This window comes from Passer domesticus, chromosome 4 (genome assembly GCF_036417665.1).
Source record: "Passer domesticus isolate bPasDom1 chromosome 4, bPasDom1.hap1, whole genome shotgun sequence".
Lineage (NCBI taxonomy): Eukaryota > Metazoa > Chordata > Aves > Passeriformes > Passeridae > Passer > Passer domesticus.
In genome coordinates, this window is record NC_087477.1 from 19,326,588 (window position 1) to 19,346,432 (window position 19,845).

Below are 19,845 nucleotides of genomic sequence, written 5' to 3' on the forward strand. Positions count from 1 at the left end.
GTCCCGCCCTTCGCCCTCCCTCCTCCTCCTCCTCCTCCTCCTCTTCTTCCTCCGCTTCCCGCTCCCGCCCTCCCATGTGGTGCCTCAGCACCGGCAGCGCTTCGGGTGAGCAGCGGGTGACCTTCGCGGGCCGGGCCGGGCCGGGGGGCAGGCGGGGGCGGTGCCAGCGCGGCTCCTCCGCGGGAGCTGCCCCTCACGGCGTTGCCCTGCCGGGGGCGGCTGGGGCGGGCGGTGCGGTGCCGCGTCCTGCCTCCCGCGGGCTCTGAGGGAGGGCGGGCAGGAATTTGGGGTCGGGGGTCGCCGCTGCCGCCTGGGAGCGCTCGGGGGAGGCTTTTTTGGGAGCCGCTCGGCGCCCCGCTGTAGGCCCCGCTGTTTGCCCTCCGGCCCCTGTGCGCCCGTCCCGTTTTGTGCAGCTGTTCGGGGCTGGTGTCTGCCTTGGCGTGACTTCGGTGTGATCTCCGTGATTTCTAAGCTGTCGTTTCTTCTGTGAGAAAAGGACCTGGGGTTTTTTAAATAGAGAGGGAGGGTAGGGAAGTTGACGGCCTCCGTGGTTTTTTCAGGTTGGCTGCTGGTGGGAGCTTTTTCACATCCTTGTATAGAATAGAAACGGCGCTGTGGGCCTTGAGCGAAGTCCTCGTGTACTTTCCCGAGGTGTTTTTCTTTTAACTGAAGCTGTTTGCCCGGATAAAAAGCAATACCTTTTGTGTGTTGGATTTTGGATGAGTTTATGTGTCTGTTTGTGTTTCTTCTTAGCGTGCTTGCGTATCTGCTGCAGTTCCCATTCACAGAGCACATTATGTAAAGCTTTCTGTGTTACCAATGTGTTCATTCAAGATTCACAACACAGAATCCCGTCTCTTGGGCCACACAGCTCCACAGCATCCTTGTCAGGTCCCTGCTTCCAGCTGACCTGTCTCACAGTGGGATCGGGATGTGGAAATCGAGTTTAATCTGAAACTGCCTTGCCTGATTCTCTCATTCATTTCAAATCCTCACTGCTGAAATACTCCCGTTAATGTGAAGCTATAAAACTTAAGCCTTCAGCAGCTGGATTTGCCTTTCCTGGCACTACAAGTGTTTGTAATTGTCTTGCCATGTGGGCATGGATGGGCAGTGACTGGAGCATGTCCTGCCCTTTTGTTACATAGGAGCTATCCTCCCAAATTTTTTTATCTCAATGATATTTCTGAAAAGTTCTATGCAGCATACTTCACATACTAGGAATATTTTTAAAATGTGTTTCCTGTACTCTTTCCAGTAGTGCTTTTACCTTGATCCTGATTAATTGAAATCTCTCAAGTTACTTCAGAGTCTCCATTCCATCAATGAAGCAGAAAAGAGGATGAGACAATGCTTTTGCCCCAATCAATATTGCATTTAAATATAATGTGCTTGCCTAGAAAGTTGTTTTGGCACTCCCTTGGTGCACCAGGGAGCTTGTCAGGCCTGAGTTCAGACTCAAAGCAAAATCTACACCTTCATGTTTTTCAAACAAAGTGTCCCCACTATGATTTGATGCTCATTTCATGCGTTTATTTTTACCCTGTAGTGATTGAACCATCCTAGAGCCATTGTGGCTTTCTAGCATACTTGTTCTAAAATTCAAGTGCCTATAATTTCTCTTGATAGTAATTTATTCTAGGTTTTCTCTAGAAAGAGAGTTCTTCTCTTTATTCTGTATATTGATTCTGAAATGTTGGCTTTCTAGAAGTGCAGAGGAATGTTTTTGTTAATCTGACCACAATTTTGACTTGTTATAGTCAAACAAGTTTATTTTTTAAAATTACTGTATTGGAGTGTGGCAGAATAAGTGCTTTTGGATGAAAATAAAATTTTAAAACCCCCATAAATTAAATTACACTATTTTGGAGTGTGACAACATTATGGATTACATTTAGTATGAAGGGATGTGAAAATACTAGAAAATGCCTGAAGTGAACTTACTAACCAAGTGTTTGTTTATTAAATCTGTTGTTTTCTTAGGTGTGCACAGATCCTGGACTTTATTTTTAACTGAGTAACCTGTATCCTGCCAACCAAGAAACCAGATTTAAATTCTTCTTTTTAGTAGTGTTTGGTTTTTTGGTTTTTTTTTTTTTTTTTTCCTTCCTCATTGGAAGAGCTCAGCAGTGGCTCCCTGTTCACTTCAGTAAGTATTGCTTTGAAAATAATACTCAGCTTGCCTAAAATCTCATTAGATTTAGCTCTGAGTTGGTGTGTTCGTTGAAGGAGAAATGACCCTGGCAAGGATTTTGAGGGTGTGATTTCTTCCCAGAAAGGAGTGGGAGGAGCATCACTTTGAAAACCGTAAGAAAAATCAAAATTGGAAAGGAGCAGATAAAGTAAGGATTAGGATATATGTTTACCACCCCGAGGAAGGCAAGATGGCAAAACTGACCTTTCCCTGCAGCAGTGACTGGAATTGCATTATTTACCTCCTCTCCCTCCCTCCTTCCTCTCTCTCTCTCCTTCTCTCCATTAAGATGAAGTCTTCCAGTGGTTAGACCCAGCCCTTGTTTCAAGCTCCCATTCTGAGGTGTCTTTTGAAGGGTTTTGCCATCGTAGCTCCACAGAGAGGCCAGAGATCACTGCTGCTCTTGCTTTCATCAGTTCAAGTACAGTACACGTAGGGCTGGTTGAAGATGTAGTTTTGATGTAGTCCAGATGTGCCTCTTCAGCTGGCTTGTCGTCAGTGGTGTAATGAATATCTGGTTTTAATTAGCATTTTAAATTCCGACAGGTTTTATCAGCTGCCTTTATATTTTGTTCAAAATGAAAAGAGTTGACCGTGAATATCGAGGTTAACTTTCTTGGAATACATTAGATGGCTTTTCCTTAATGCAGAAACCAGAATAAGCAACCATTTTGTGTTACAATCAATGAATTTCCCACTCGTGTAGACTTTAACTGCCTTGTTTTTACCTCTGCTTTTTCCCTAGATGAGCGTGTGCTGCTAATGGGTGTAAGTAAATTAGATGTCTTGTACCGAAAGCTTCTCCTCACTAAACTTTTCATCAGAGGATGGGGAAAGCCAGAGGATCTGAAAAGGTGACTTGTTAAAAAGTAACAGCAGAAATGATATGTTACATTAAAAGAAAATAACCCAACCCTTGAAGTAGCAACAGTAATTGCTGTCCTGTATTTGAAATACCAGAAGTGTTTAAGTTGGTTCTGTTCCAGAAATCATCTGTTTCCATACTGAGGGAATAACTGGATTTAAAAGAAGCCTTAAAAGGATTTGCAATTTTTTTTCCTATTTAAAGAGGCTCTTCTTGAGAGAATGTCTATGTGTCCAACTATGTTTTTACTTATGTTTATCTGATGACATACTTGAAACAGCATCTCTGGAAATGTTTTACAAAAATAAGACCTGATGAATTTCTGCAGGAGAATTGTTTCTGTTTAACCTTAAAGTGGTTCTTGCTATTTTTCTGTAACTTCCTAATTAGTTTTAAAAGTGTAGGATTCAATCAGAAGTTTCTCTGACAGCCCAAAGTAGTAAAGTCTTTCTTTAGTTGTCTTGAAAATAAGAAAAAAAAATGGAAGTATCTCTTTAATTTTTAAGCATTTGATGATTTTTATTAATTACTATTGATATGAACACTTTGAAGTTGAGCACTTGTATTTCTTAAGTATAAAAATGAAGTGACAGTGTATATATTCTGCATTGTGCAGTATTTAAATAGGAAATTATAAAACAGCATTTAATAAGCTCATTCTTATGTATATGAAAATCAATAAAGAAATATTTAAAAATACTGAAATAAAATTTTGTGCACTGGATAGCAGTGGAGTTTTATGGGAGCTTTCTTTTTTTAAGTCCACGTGCAAGATCTGATGTAGAAATGGCACTTGGATTGCTTTGTGTGTCTGTCTTCAGTTGATATTTCTCTTAAGCAGCAGACTTGACTGCAAAATGAGAGTGTTTGCTTTGGTTAGAATAACCAAAACCAGTGGGGTTTGTTTTGATTGCAGCATTTCTGTATTCTATTCCATGTGAGTATCCAAAATGGGATACTTCAATGTTATCAAAACCCTCTTTTAAAGCCCTTTAGGTTCTTGGTGAGACACAGGGGAGTTTCAGTGCCCCATCTCCCTCCAGTCCCAATGTGTCTCTATACAGGGAGCCTCTGACTGGAGCTGCTGCTCCCCAGTTTAAGGCTTGCCTGGGCTCTGGAGGGTGGTCACACCACACCCAGTGGCAGTGGGGGAGTGTTGCTGGTGGTAACAGTGATACCAGCTACAGTTCCTCCTTCTTCATTCAGGGGAAAAACCCTCTCCCAGCAGATCAGAAGTTGGGGGGGGGAAGCAGGAGGCAAGCTTGCTGGTCTTCAGAGGGGAAGAAAGTTTTGTTCTATGTGTTGCCTCTGACTGGGATGAAGATGAGCTGTTTCCCAGCAGCCTGGCTTGACCTGGATGAAGAAGGAAGAATGCTTCCTCCTCCTGACTTCTCACACTGCCTCATGGGAGGAGGGGTTTTATTTTTGTTTAGCTCATCACTGTGATGATGAGTGATCATTACTCAATCTTATCTAAGATTGAATGACAGACTACTCTGCCTAACCTGAAATTTTGTTTGCACACCCTTGACGTGATGAATGGTAATCTCCTAACTCATTGTCCTCAACTCATTAGCAAGGGTTGAAATTCCTCAGCAGAGGTGAGATTTAGCCTTCAGTATGCACCTAACTAGAAAAAAAGACATAAATGCAGTATTTTTAGAAGTTTTATTGTCAAACAAAACATCTCTTTGTTTAGTTTACCCTACACACTCATCTCACAACTTTACCCTTACTTTGTCAGAAATAATGAATGCAATTGCTGTTTTCTGTAACAAAAGCGAAGGTTAAAAAGTAGAGCTATTTTTGGTATGGTGATAAACTTTCCATTCTTTGGGTTTTCTGTGGTGTTGGGGAGGTGAACAGGTCATTCCTCTGTACTTTTCACTCAAAACTGTTCTAGCTTGTCAGGTAAAGTGTGTATTTATGAGCATAGGAATGAGCAAGTTATGGATTATTTAAGGTTGAGGGGGCCAATGTGAGGCATCAAGTCAAAATCCCTGTTCAAAACAAAGCTGACTTCTTTGTTTCTTCAAGTCTCTTGGCACTTCATTCACTTGACAGGCACTTCATCCCTTGAGGATGAAGATCATTTATAGTTTCCCTGGGCTATTTTTTCATGTGCTTAACTGTGAAAGCAATGTTTCACTTTGCTCCAGGAGGGATTTCTTACACTGCAGCACATGACCAGTGCCTCTTCAGTGTTCATGTCCTTCAGTAAAGAAGGACATGTATGCCTCTGAGAAGAGTTTTCTTTCATTTACACTGTGTGGCTCTGCAGCCCATTTATGTACCAGAAGAAAGCAACCAGATTTGCCTCTTAGTTTTTTGTTTCTCAGCATGGTACCTGAGACTTTTTTTAAATTAAAAGCATCCTGTGTAGCTACCTACTTACCCTGTGCTTGCCTGATTAATCTGTAAATGGCTTCATGACTATTTGTTTGTGGCTTACTTTAGCTCCTGAAATTTTATATAAATATGTCTCTTCTTTTTTTTAGATTAAAAGTTGAATCTTCTCTACTTGTTTCCTTTCAACAGAATATTTGAATTCAGAAAGATTATTGGAAACAGGGAAAAATGCCAGAAGCTGGTTTCAAAAGATTACCCAGTGTTCATTGACAAGGTACTTTAAAGCAAGAGATTATGTGATTTAACTACATTTATTTTCCTAAGGGTATATAAAGGTGGAATAACTTGATACTTAACACCAAGCCTATTTTATAGAGTACTAGAAGAGAATGGAAGGAAATAGAGACTAAAGCAGTGCCTGTACAGATACTTTTTTCCCTTTTTTCCCAGTAGTACCATAGTTGGGCAGTGAGATGTCAAATGTTAAAGTGTTCAAAACTTAGTTTGTGTTATCAAATGTATTTAAAATTTGACAGCATTACACCTTTCTTTGTTTCCTGTAAAAGGTTATTTAATAAAAGCAAAGTTGAAAAAAAGTGTTTTGACCCTGTTGATAACATATATCCCTGTTTTTAGGAGTAGGCCTCAGCTTTGGGGTTTTTAAAGCAAGTTTTTTATGCTATAACAAATTCTACTTGAAGAGGTTTGCTTTCAGAGCAGTTGAAGACTGACATAATATTTATTGCTGTTGTCCCATTCTTTCTGCAGGTTGAAGGGCAATCAGACTGTAAAATCCTTGAGGGGCACTTCATTTCCCCCTTGGCTCATTGTGTCCCAGGTATCCTGCCAGTCGAATCTCTTGTAGCAAGGTAAGAGAAACCAAGAGGTATTTCTGAAATTAGTGCTGCAGAGAAATAATGATCTGTAAGTAGTTTTATTGTGCAACTAACTGATTGTAATGCAAACAATCTGTAAAATCTTATTCACATGATAGTTCAATCTGTGTATTAAAAAAAAATATATCCACTAGCAAAGTATTACTTTTTTAGTTTGGTGGTTTGGGTGGTTTTTTTTTGTTTGTTTGGGGTTTTTTTTGTTTTGTTTTGGTTTGTTTTTTTTGTTTTGGTTTGGTTTGGTTTTTTTGTGTAGAAATCATATTGCACAAAGCTGTGGAATTCCCTGACTTTTTTGAATTACTGGTTTGGTTTTTGAAAATGAGAGGGATGCTGGAAATGAAGAACAGTAGCTATCATTTTATATGTGGCAGGAGAAGCTGTTTATATCAAAGCATATTATGTTGTATTTGAAGGAGCCTTTCCAGCTTTCCATTTCCATTGAATACAAAAATTTTGTATGTGTGATAAAGTAACAACCTTATTTTATTGTAGCCAGAGGATCTGGTTACTTTCTTACTTGGCAAACAAAGAAAAGATTTTAAAAAGCATTCTTACGGAAAGCTGGAGGCTCCCTAACCATGTTGGTTTCACACTAACATTTCTTTGCAGATGAGGAGTGGGTTTGCAAATGGAGCATAATTTCTGTTTGCTTTCAGTTTGGAGCTGAACTGTCATGATGATTTTTTTCCCAGACTTTATTTGTTTAATAACATAAACATAAAAGTTGAGTTTAAACATAAACATCGAGCTGATACTGACATTGTAAATTCTGTCAGTAATACTGGTTGATGTTTTTATATGTGTGCTTAAGCATGTAACATTAAGGAATGTGAGAAAAAGGGTGGCTCAATCAATCAGTTCTGTTCTACCTCTGCTGGTTAAAGAAAGAAACTGTTAATATTATCAAACTCATTAGTGCCATACTGCACTATGCTCACTGTTTCCTTATCTCTGTTCTCTTGTGCTTTCTAGCCAAGTTATGATAATTGTTACTTTGGCCAGTATTGTGACAGTTTGGAAAAGCTGTACAAATTTCCCTTGAGATGGTATGAATGTATTTCCTGAAGTGTAACACTCTTGTAGGTAACAGTGCTCCATCTTGTGGGGAAAATAGTGGTGGCTTAGAAGGAATTTTTTTTTCAGTAGTTTAAACTTTAAATAAGTAGCAGCAGAAGACATTAATTGATTGATGTTGAGTGTATAAAATAATTTCATGGTTTGTATGCTGGGGTATTGATATTTTTTTATTTATTACTCATCTTAATCTTCAATTTCAGCTGTTGTGCCTTCAGGAGAAAAATAGCAATGATGCCTAGGAGAGCTGGACATGCTTGTTTAGGCTGCTCTTTATCTGAAGTTGCATTTCTCCACTCTGCAAAGTTTAAATTGTGATGATGAGGTAGTAGCCTTTTTTAGGAACATGATCTTTCATCTTGGCTCCTTTTCTTGTTTGGCCTTTCTTCTGTCCTACTTTCAGATTCCTTTGTTTGCTGAATGCGTTCATGAAAAATGATGTAGCTGAATTGCTGGCAGTTTGCCTGCATGGGTTACAAATACTTATGTTGTTTTGGTTTTGCTTTTTAATTAATTTCTCTTGATGCAGCTTGTTAATAGATATTCTTACTCTGCTAAAATAGATGCTTTTTCTCACAGATTTCAGTTCATCATACCCAGAAGATGGAATGGCAAGCACAGACCTGTGTGCATTCATTTAGCAGGCACTGGAGACCATGTGAGTGTGTAAAATGTAAAATTGATTATTACTGAGAAATTCAATCATAAATTTTCCCTTATCTGTGTTGTTTGTACATCTTGTCTTCAGCACTTCTGGAGGAGACGCACATTAATGGCACGGCCAATGATTAAAGAAGCCTCTATGGCTTCCCTGCTGCTAGAAAATCCTTACTATATCCTTTTGTGGGAAACACAGTAGTTATTCTTAATGTCCTCTCTGGAAGCTAGAAGAGTTACCACAGTCATAAAATATCAACTTTTTGGTACCCAGTGGTAGAAGCAAAGAAAGTATGGCCATTATGTGAAGCACAATTCTATGGTACCTCAGGTAACTTCTGAGAAACTTGCTGTTACCACTTCAGATTTGGATGGGATTTTTTAAAAACAGTGAAGTTTTGTTCTGTCATCTTGTATAATAGTATTATTCTGTTTCATTAACTAGGATCTCATGTTACACTTTTTTCCTACCCATATATCTGACAACAGTAAAATGTTGCAAACTGCATCATTGAAATAGATTGAATTTAATGTAGTGACAGTTAAACACTGGGAGTTTAAATTCCAAATTTCAATTAATTAATGCTATTTATGCGTATTATTTATCTATTTTTTAATTTCCAGTTTTGATAAAGCCTTTTTTACTTTCTTTAACTGGAGTCTTTTACATGGCTGTAGAAAACCTAAGGATCAATTGTAAGTATTCCTGTTACATTTATGAATACCATGTTTTTAAAATACTGCTTTTCTTTTCTTCTTTTTTGAACCAAAAGTTGTTTAAACTTTGATAGCTTATTAAGAAAAAAAAACATTTCAAAACCCACTTGTAACCTGCCAATGTGAAATTGTTTGCTGTTTGCTAAACTGCTCTGGGTGTTGTATTAGGAGATCTCAGGGATCAGGAAAGTTTGCACACAGGAACTTGCACTATGGAGTGAGATGCAAACATCTTGTGTGAGTACAAGCCAGGGCCATTTTATTTTCCTGACTCACAACTACAGTACAAGTGCTGCTGTTATTTTTCAGTCAGCTCTGAATAATCTTTGCTCAGATAGGATATTTCCATTATAATTTATATCATTTATATAATAAATTATAATTGTTGGGATTTTGCTTTTCCAAGATCTTTTAGCAATTTACGGGTATATGAATAAATCTGGTGTTGATTGGGTGTTAGTCAGGACACTATGCTATATTCAGGATTTTACAGAATTAATTTTTTCAGTCAGTTTCTTAAATTGGAATTGGAAATTGGCAGTCTTGTTTTTTTAGTTTTTACATTTTCCAAACCACAGACATATTATCAGAATTCAACAGGATATGTGTCTGAGGCAAAGCTTTGTCTCCCAATATTTCTGAAAGTCCAAATATGAGTTGGTATTTTAATCCTTTTTAATCCTAACTCAGACATTTAACATGACTAGAAGACACAGAGAAGGTGTTTTTTGTAAGATTATAGGAAAATGACAGGAGAAAGCGTGTGCTGGAATACATCTGTTGGTAGGATAATTTCCAGTTATGGAGAATCTGATGCAGAAGAATCAATTAAATAACTGTTCTCAGTTGTCCAGTGTGTCAGGATTGTTTCAAGGGGGTGCTCAGTCTAGTGCCCCAGTAGGTGACTGTCACTCTCCAATACAGGGTTACACAGCACCAGTGTAACAGGTGACAGTGTTCAATAAATACAGCAGCTGCAGAGAGGTGAGGAATCTCACCAAGCTGGAGGACAGAATTGCATTAGGCTGCAAATGCTGCTCTGCAGCAGCTATGTTCATTTCTGTGTGACTTCACAGTCAGCTTTGTCCTTTGTGCTTCAGAGTGTCGCAAATGTGACGCTGGCGTGCTGGCAGGAGAGGCCAGGAGCCCTGTGTAACCTGGCTGTGGTACTGAAAATATTCAGCCCCCCTCCCCAGGTTAGAGGTCTATTATTTTTAGAGTGCCTCTGATGGCTCAGCCAAATAGATTTCTACTTGTTCTGTGTCTTCTGTGTTTTAGTGCTTTGCAGTGCACTGCCTGAATTTCTCAATACCATGACAAACTTCCCACTTTACAGTTTCAGTCTTACAGTGACACTGATGAGTGCTTCCAAAGCTGACATACTGATTGCTCTTCAAATGTTATGTGCAATTTTTCAATGATGTAAAACAGGTAAATAAGAAAAAAAAAAACAAACTTGTTTCTGAAAACAAGCTAGTGTATGCCTAGGACTGTATCACTTTGATTCTATTTCTAAATACAACTTCACAGGACAGAGTATTGCTACTAATGAGATACTAATGTTGGTAATTGTTTCCAAAAGACCAAGTTGTTTGTGATATTACATTAAAAGCATAGGCAGGTGTCTATTTTAGTCCTTATTTGGACAGAAAAATTACAAGTGTCAGAAAATCTGCGCTTGCTTTCTCCTCCTGTTGAATCAACAGGAGTTCATTTCCAAAATTCTCTGGGATTGTGCTGAAGCTGTGTATAAAATTATGCATAGAATGATAAGAACTGTCAGAATCTAATCTTAGAAAATAAACCCTCTATTTTCCTTTTCTGGGGAGAAAAGACGGTCATGTTTAAAAAATGTCTCGGACCTGTTTGTGATGGGAGGAGCTCTAATTCTAGAATCGGCAGCTCTTTTGCACTGGCTAGAGAGAGAAGGCTATGGACCACTAGGGATGACTGGAATATCCATGGGAGGACATGTAAGCTTTTATATCTCCTCTTCAGTAATTTTTGTTTTAACTTCTCATTTGATCACGTAGCATACGGAAATAATTTGCTTTACAGTGTTGATCTCAAAAGTGCTTTAAAATAAACACTTAGAGTCATGAGAAACAAATTGTTGGCAATTCTCCTGTTCTGTGGTGCTGAATTAGTATAATCCTTAATATGTACTGACAAATCATAGAGCCCTTTGTCAGCCATCTCCCAGCAGGCTTAATAAGAATATAAACTTTTCACATAATTGTTTTTTTTCCACAAGGGTGGGGGCAGAAATGTTTGCTGAAAGAAAATCTGCACTGATCGATTGCTAATTCTCCCTCTTTTCCTCCTTTCTTCTTGCTTAAACCTTTGTGCTTTAATGCATTGTGTGAAATACCCCCTCTTTGCAGGCATGTTGTAATTGAGGTGATTTTTGGTGTCAGTGATCATTGGTACTGATCAGAGATTTCTGTGGTGAGGTGGATAACATTTTCTGTGTGACACTGTGCATGTTCATACTAAACCAGCAGTGTATCACGAAGACTGATACACAGTTAAAATGTTACTGCTTGCGTCTCTGCAGATTATCACAGCTCTGTGAGACGCAGGTGCAAACCTCATTAAAGCAGCATGCCTTTGTTTGTTAGTTAGGAGCTCAGTAAATAGTGTTGGTAATGGTAGTGTTTCCCAAAAGGAAAATATTCCCCTAAAGCACAGTTTTACAACTGTAAATGTCATAAATGTGCAGAGCACCTTTGGTTTACATCAACATCACCCTGCTGAATCAGAAACTTCTGTGAAATAAGTGATACTTGATGTGTTTTACAATGGAAGGTTGTAAGCATTGATTCAGTCTGCTAAAGGGGAGAGACTTCTACTGCTGGAGAGAATCAGAACATAGATGTGTGGTGTTCTTGTAACTTTTTATTAATAAAAATAATTAGAATAGGATTATAGTTCAGTTCCTTAAATCCATTTATTGGAGCATCTAGAACAGACACAAAGTGTTTTGTATTAATAAAATAAAATATGTCAAGAACATAACATATAGGGAACTTCTGCACATTGAACTTACTTGCTTTGGCTTTTTCTGGGATAAACAGAATAGTCACAAAAATATGTTCTGAGAACTAATGCAAAAGTAGTAATTCAAACTTAAAGGACAGAAAAAGAGTGCTCTTAACATGTTGAATTACTCGTCCCTCAAATTCTGTTTCCTGTATACAGATTTTGAAAGTATAGAATTTTAAATAATTCTTATCAATTGCCTTTGTTTTGCCTTGAAATAAACTTGCAAGAGCTTGGTAGAAAGCTTTATAGAAGTTTTTGTGGTTTTAAACAACTAATAGCTTGTATTCTTTTTATAATTATAATGTTAATTAATGGATTACAAAAATAATTAATTGAATTTTAATTGTAATAAATGGAATATTTAGTAAATATTCCATTGGGAATTCTTCTAACCAAAAAACATTCAGCCTTGAAATGAGTCCTTTCCAGAGCAATGTTTATTTTTAAGTATCATTGGAGACTAGATAGTAGTTTCTAAATAGGTGAAAGTGTATCCAGCTGCCACAGTCCTTAACTCTTTGGCACCACATGTGCCATATCTTAAATACCATATAAATAAAGAAATTGAAGATGAGAGAGTTCTTTTTACTATATTGTGAATTCAATATTAAAATGTGTAATAAGTGCCTTTGCTTTTAGATGGCCTCACTGGCAGTGACAAACTGGCCTAAACCATTGCCATTGATTCCATGTCTTTCCTGGTCAACAGCCTCTGCAGTCTTCACTACGGTAATTAACAAATTACAAAATACAGCTTTTGTTAGCATGGTAGGTTATAATCAGAAATGTAAATTAAAATATTTGGGCTGGCCACAAGGGAGGTGGGATTCCATGTCCTGTGTTATAATATGTGCTTGTGCTTTGATTGCAATTATTCTGAGGGCTGTCTGGGAACAGAATTCCACTGAAAAAATCAGGACAGGACCAGGTCAATTTCCCGTATGTGTCATTATTTTAAAATGACCTCTGGGTTTTCCTTGTATGCTGAATGCTTTTGTTTATCATTTCAGGGTGTGCTGAGTAAGGCAGTGAACTGGAGAGAGCTGGAGAAACAGTATTTTACACAAACTGTGTATGAAGAAGAAATCATTCAAATGCTTGAATATTGCGGAGTAAGTACGGTTTCTTTTACCCAGCTGCTAATATTTACACGTGCAAATCAAGCAAATAATGCAGCTTCTTTTTACTTCCACTAAAAGCAGACAATTCTTAGCTAGAACATACTGGCATGTTGTTTCTTTGTGCTTTGATGAATTTAGTCTTTGAAGGAAAAACCTGAGAAACAAAACTAATACTTCACTTGTAGAACGAGATTAAAGTGTAGCCCTTGCTACAAGTTGTTCCTTTGATCACTCTTAGTGTAATCTACAACATAAAATGTGTTATATCAAAATTCTGATAAATGCTTTTTCCCCCCACCAAGATTCTTTCTTTCATCATCGTTCCTCACAGCAGGAGAAGAGGAGCTGGGGTGCAGATAGTTGTTACTTGGGCACTTGCCATTTTTAAGTCAAATACACTCCAGCAACACTGATGGAGAAGACAAAATGAAAAGAAGAAACATTTTTCAAGGTGTTCAGCTTGTGTTACCCTAGTATTTAGAGACTGTCAATGTTTCAGTCTTAAACATAACATTAGACCCGGTTGCATATGTTAATTTTTCTATAATTATTATTATTAGGTCATTTAAGCTTAAATCACTGTAATTACAAATTCAGAGTTTAATATAGAAAGAAAAACAATTGTTTATATCACCAGCTTCTGTATATGTAAGTACCTCCTGCATTTTTTTAAACTGACAGAAATGTAGAATGATTTATTATGGTCAGGATTTAATTGAATGACCTACAAGCTGAAAATAGGAGTGAGAAGTGATGGCAGTGTCTTAATTTAATTTTTAAATTTTTTTAAAATTATGAGTTCATCTTAAAAATAATATTAACCAACTGGTGTAAGGGAGAAACCCTTAATTGTTGTCTTTGTTTAGACGGATTCTTTCAAGATGGGACAAGACTTTGTGAAGAACTTCCCTGACAGTGTGGACAGTCTGGCAGACATGGACATGACTTCCAGAATATTCAGCTTTGAGTCCTTGAATGACACTGTATCTAAGGAATCAGTTCACAGCTTTGCCACAAATAGAAGTGCTCTAAGTGCCTCTTCAGAAGGACTCTTAATGCAAGATGCTCCTAAAATGCAGTGCATAAATCAAACCTTTTCCACCAGTAGCAGTAGCAGTAAAAACTTAACCAGCCCACAAGGACACAGGGTAAATACAAGGAGAAGGAGTGACACTTTGCAGAGAGAATCCTTAATGTTCATGAAGGGAGTAATGGATGAATGTACCCACGTAGCTAACTTCCCAGGTATGTATCTCTTTGTATCAATATGGAAAGCTGAATAAAATACAGTGGGGAGAAAGGTATTTTCTTCAAGTGTAAACCTGCTGGCACCTTTGCTGAAATATAGAAATATTGTGAGCATTAATCTGTAGCATCTATTTACTACTCCATTTCCTAATTGTTTTTATGTTCCTTCTTGATGGCCAAATAATGAGAAAGTTATTTAAAAAATTGCCTCTCGGTGTCTTTGCACATTTTTCTCCTCATCCTTGCAGTGGCTTTTTTCAGGTATGAGTTAGTGCAAATTTGTATTATCCAAAGGAAGAAAACACCTGTGTGATGTGAGTAATACCTAGGTGTAATTAATCTTAATTAATCTGCTAGTGAGGTTTTCCAAGGAGAAATCTCAAACTGACTTTGGATAGAAAGTAGCCTGCATAGCTGAGCCCCAAGCTTGAATGATATTGCCAGTAAAAACATTTTGGGGGTCCTTCTGCAGGCTGGTGAGCACTGTTTCCCAGGACAGGCATAGCACATAGGGGGAGCTATAGTCCAGCATTCCTTGGCGTTCAGGACAAACCCTTTGCAGCAATGCAAACAAGTGATTGCTTCCTAGAGGTGCCTTAAAAGGTTCTGCTGGATGGGGGCTCGGAATTCCTTTTGTGCTTTGACTTGAGACACAGTTGTCTTTTAGTGTCAAAGCTTTCTTGATACTGAGCCCCTGTGCCACCTGATTTCTTAATCCTGGCATTCTGTACTCCATTGTACAAGTGTTTAGATTTAAATAAATGTTAAAAATAAATAAAAGGAAACACACAATAAAAGGAATCTACACTAGTATAGATTCTTTCACTGCTAGCCAGAGATGTTTTGTGATGAATACCAGTGAAGTGCTTTCCTTAAAGCTTTTAAAGTCATTTCAGTAGACAGAAAAAGCCCTGAAAGTTTTATTCCATGTACTGACCTTCTTGTTTACCTAGACTTATCCAGGTATTGCTTAGCTGGGCACTGACCTTTCTTGGAACTAAAAAGGATCTGTGACACTGAGGCACTTGTCAAAGTAATGGAGTCCATGGTGTCAATAGTCTCCCAGGTTTTGTCATTCTCTGGGAGGCTGTGCATCCCCTGCCAGGGTATCCTTGGAGTGAGGCCAGAGAGGAGCTTCAGAAAATCTGCCTAATGCTCAGACTTCATTGAATTTATCTTAGCATTGCATATTTTCTATATATGATTTAGTATGAAAGAAGGAAAGGTTTAAATTATTTGTGACACCCCGCTGCCAGACATCTTGGCTGGTCACCCTTTAACTTATCACATATTTTCTTTTTGAAGGGAGAAATGTTCTGTGTTCAACATAATTGTGGTGTTATTTTTCTCATCATATTGGTGTTATTCCTGCTAGTAATCTGATTGGTGCAGTTCACTTATGAGTAATAAATATGTATAACAATATGTTGGGATTTTTATACTGCAAGTAAACCATGTAGGAAAGAGAAAAAGTGAACATAAGCTGTACTTTCTGACCTCTTGTATGAAAAGTTGTCTTTTTTCCTCCCTGAGGGGAAAAAATATATGAAACTTCTACTGTGTTGAATTTAATAGTTCTTTTTGCCAATAAAAAGGGATCTCAAAGAACTGACATGAATGCTGTAGAATTTTGTGGATAAGAGGAAAGAGAATTCTCCTGTCAACTTCACAAGTCTTTGAGGAATTTGTGCTCTAGGGGTGGGAAGGCTAAGGGCTAGTTTGTTTTTCCACTGATGGCCTCACCACTGCAACACCAAAAACCAGATACATTCTGCTGGAGGCTTTAGAACATGAGATTTTATTAAAGCTTCGAATAATTTAATTTTTTGTGAAAATAGCATTTTGACAACAGAAGTCTCAGCTGTTGTGTTTCTATTTCTTAGCACAGATGAATTCAGTTGTGCTTTGTTTTCCTTTAGTTCCAGTTGACCCAAGTTTAATCATAGTGGTACAAGCCAAGGAGGATGCGTACATTCCTCGCACCGGCGTGCGCAGCCTCCAGGAGATCTGGCCAGGTTGTGAAATCAGGTATCTGGATGGAGGTCATGTCAGTGCCTACCTCTTTAAACAAGGACTCTTCAGGTAAGGTGAACAGAAAGGTTTAGAATTAAATTTTAGATTGAATCCAAATCAAATAAATAATACTTGCATGGATTCATGCCTTAGTAATATCAGATGTTGATTTTCTAAAGACAGTTATGTAAATCAGTTTTATGACTGCAGTTCTGTAGATTTCAAAAAGTTAATTACTTGTGCTGGTAATTTTAAAATACAAGGAATTAGGAAGACTACACACATAATTTAAGAAGTCTAAGCAAGAACAAAAAAGAATAGCACTATATCGGGTCAATGTGTGCTAACCAGTAGCTTATTGCTATTTAAAACTTCAGCCTTACTTTTATGATAGCTGCGCAAAAATTTCAAGCTGTCTATGTCTCTCATGTGTTAGAGTAGAAAACTCTGAATTCATCTATATTTCCACTTGCATTGAAGTGCAAGGAAAGTGTCTCATTCCTGAAACACAAATATATTACTAGATTGAAGTGAGAGATCCCAGAAATAAAGGAAGGAGAAAATACCACCTGATACCACATTTTTACTGAACACTGTTTGAAACTGTGATGATCGCTTTATAGATACATTTGTAAATATATGGAAAAATACCACTTGTATCTGCCTTTTCTCAGATTATACAAATTCTGTTCTCTTTCCCTTCTTTCAGACAAGCGATTTACGATGCGTTTGACCGCTTCCTCCAGAAATACACCATGTGATCTTTCTAATGTATTCAGACTGATCTCATTTGTAATTCAGCTTACTGGAACTCATGTTTGGAAAACAAACCTCTTGTAGTGTTGAGCAGATGGTCACTGACTGTTGTAGGTAACAATTACCAGAAGTGGTAAAGTACCAGCATTGCTTTTATTTCAACCCAGTGCCATTCTGACACAGCTACTTCAGTGTTACCTGTGAAAAAACAACAGCAGCTTTTATCAGTGCATGAATGGTTCATGGACTTCGTGTCTAATCAGATGGTGTGTTCCTTCAATTCTGAATAAATTCTGAATTGTGTGTCAGTAGAAAACAGACCAATCAAGTATTGGAAGAATGTAAAATGTGCTGTGGGGCTAAGCTGCTCTCTTGTGTTTGGTGCAGGTTTGGTTTGTTCCAGATACCTCGGTTACCTCTCGCTTCCTCATGGCCTTGCTGTTCCTATAGTGTTGTACCGTGGCTTTGCCAGCACTCAGCCTCTTGTGTTTGTCACTGCTTTTCTCTTCAAGTATGAATTAAAAATGAGCCTTAGCAGAAGGCTCAGCACCACATCTTGCAAAGAGAGACTTTGACAATCCAAGGAAAAGTGAGAGAGATGTTTTCATTCAATACATCTGTGATGTTTTCCTGCCACTGAATTAAACCGTGCCATTACAGAAGGATCATGTAGCAATTCATCAGCCAGGTTCACAAAACTGGAATAAGTGAAAATCAAGTGTCTGGTAATTAATTGTTTACATTAATTCAGTTGGATAACATAAGCTTCCAGATTTATTTTCTTTTTTTGGAATGATACATGAAATAGAAATATCATTGTTTTACTTTCTAAGCACTGGCTGATTCTAAGCAGTTAAATTGACATCAGATTATATGGTGCTATAAAGACCTGTTGGAAATACTTCAACAGATGTCCTTTCTAAAGTGCACTCAGCACTGATATGCAAAATACACTTGCACTGTATAATTTAAAAGATACGTGAGACTAAAGGTTATTGAAACAGTTAGGTTTGCTCCTTATTTTTTTAACACTTGTCTAATATAATTGGATGGAAAATAAAGAAATTTGGGTTTGGAACACATTTAAGAAAATCCAAAGTCTGTTGTTTCCTCTTTTGGGATCAAAAATGCCAACAAATTACAGTAGAATAAAAGGTTGTCATGTACCAACTGTGTGGGTATCTCCACTTTTTTTTTCTTTTTTTTTGTGGTAATCTCCTATAACATTCTATTAAAACCAATCTGCAGAGAAGTTGAAAACTGAAACACTTCAGTATTTAGTACAGTCACAACCAGGATTATTCTGAAACAAACAGAAAAATCCAGCCATTTCTCAGGATGTGTGACTTCTGCACCTTTCCAATCAAGCACTTTTCATCTCCGTGGTTACTTTAAAGGTTTTTAATAGGCAGAGTGTGGAGCAAACAAAGCTCAGTTTATATATTCTCTTGGATTTTAGTCAGATACACAGGACTAGTAACTGTGAAGAAATCATTGTTCATTTGAAAATCAGGTGTGTTCAGACAGAACTGAAGAGAAACAATTTTGAATAACCCAAATGATATAACTTACAAATTTACTGAAAATGTAGAAGTTCTAGTCTGTTGGACATTAAATTGTTTCTTTCAAGTGTTTTTTTTATCATTTGTTTGGAGAGTGTTGGTTTTATATATGGGGAGCAAGTGTGAAGTGAGTAGCACATTTAAACACCAACTATTTGGAGGGTTTGAAATTAAATACTAGTAAGCTTAGACATTTAAAATTGAACTCTTGACTAGTGTTCTAAAAGATTCACGGAGTTTGCAAGTATATTCATCAACTAAGAGTGCTTTACCAGAGCACTGTCTGCTGTTCAGCAGCTTTTGTAGCTCTCACATTTTAAATGTAACTGTGTGCTTTGTGTCCTGCTTCTGTTGCAGCTATGAGAAAGGGAGATAACTGGTGGCAAGGGAAAGGGCTTGAATAAATGCAAGAGAGAAAAGACAGATTTTGTAAAGGCCAGGAGTAAGCACAAAAAAAAATCAACTCTGCTACAAAGTATAACATGCCAAAGTAAATATTTTCAAAGCGCACAATACTGGGAATTACACAACTGATGGGAACTCTGCATCCTGAGGTTAGTGTCCTAATGGTGTTACTAACAAGGTTTAACTTACCAGAAGGAGGTTTAGGCTAACACCACTGCAGCTGTGAGAGTGTCTTGGGGGACAAATGCTACTCCTGGTTCTGAGAGTGTCTTTTGGGACAAGCACTGACAGACTGGTATCTGACAGGAATAAGGAATTGCACTTTGCGCTGTAACTGAAGTTGTGTTGCCAAATATGAGAGCCCAGTAAGCATTATTTAAGAAATTTCTCAGGTTAGAATAACAAAAAAAGGAAAAACGAGCTCAGTGGTCTATTTCTGCCAGTTATCAGACATCGGGAGATGGTCTGGGAAGGGGGGAATCTTGCTGTGTACGTATTTTTAACCCTTGGAAAATCGACTTTTTTAATCATATTTTAAGGTTAAATCCTAAGAAATTATAAATAATCCATTTGGATGTTAAATGAGAATGTGGTTTTAATCCAGGAGTTGCATGAGAGAAATACTGTAATAAGGTTTGTTCTGTGTAGCAGGTAAACCATTCTGTATGTCTTAAATTTATTGTAAAACTGGCCTTGGTAATTTTTCGGTTTTAAATTTTTTCAATAAAAGTCCTAAAAAAATTTAGATGTGAAGGGCTTTTTGTTCTCTCCTGTTAACAGGTGTTTAAAATGCATCCCACTGTCATCCTGCAATCCTTTCTGTTCCTACTAGGGCTGCAGCACGAGGAGAGCAGGTAATCTACAGGACAAGATAAAAGCTTCTCACAACAAACACTGGTGCTGCTTTGATGTTTTTCTACATGCCTAGAAACTTAGGAAAGAA

General features: G+C 37.8%; 1 protein-coding gene across 3 annotated transcripts; it reads left to right on the top strand.

Moving 5' to 3' along the window:
* Nucleotides 1–5: 5 nt before the first annotated feature.
* ABHD18 (abhydrolase domain containing 18) lies at nucleotides 6–18,569 on the top strand. Of its 3 annotated transcripts, XM_064416458.1 has the most exons (14): nucleotides 6–105; nucleotides 1,984–2,149; nucleotides 2,940–3,048; nucleotides 5,598–5,682; nucleotides 6,177–6,277; nucleotides 7,958–8,036; nucleotides 8,127–8,211; nucleotides 8,704–8,731; nucleotides 10,587–10,725; nucleotides 12,437–12,526; nucleotides 12,808–12,909; nucleotides 13,785–14,163; nucleotides 16,086–16,248; nucleotides 16,889–18,569. In XM_064416458.1, exons 3-14 carry the CDS (start codon nucleotides 2,957–2,959, stop codon nucleotides 16,938–16,940), a joined length of 1,395 nt encoding a protein of 464 aa, XP_064272528.1. In that variant the 5' UTR covers nucleotides 6–105; nucleotides 1,984–2,149; nucleotides 2,940–2,956; the 3' UTR covers nucleotides 16,941–18,569. The 3 variants fall into 3 exon arrangements, with proteins under 3 accessions (XP_064272528.1, XP_064272526.1, XP_064272527.1); XM_064416456.1 differs by lacking the exons at nucleotides 6–105; nucleotides 1,984–2,149; nucleotides 2,940–3,048; ... (3 more) ...; nucleotides 8,127–8,211; nucleotides 8,704–8,731 and adding exons at nucleotides 8,762–9,955; nucleotides 10,089–10,183; XM_064416457.1 differs by lacking the exons at nucleotides 6–105; nucleotides 1,984–2,149; nucleotides 2,940–3,048; ... (3 more) ...; nucleotides 8,127–8,211; nucleotides 8,704–8,731 and adding an exon at nucleotides 8,762–9,955.
* The last annotated feature ends 1,276 nt before the right edge of the window (nucleotides 18,570–19,845 follow it).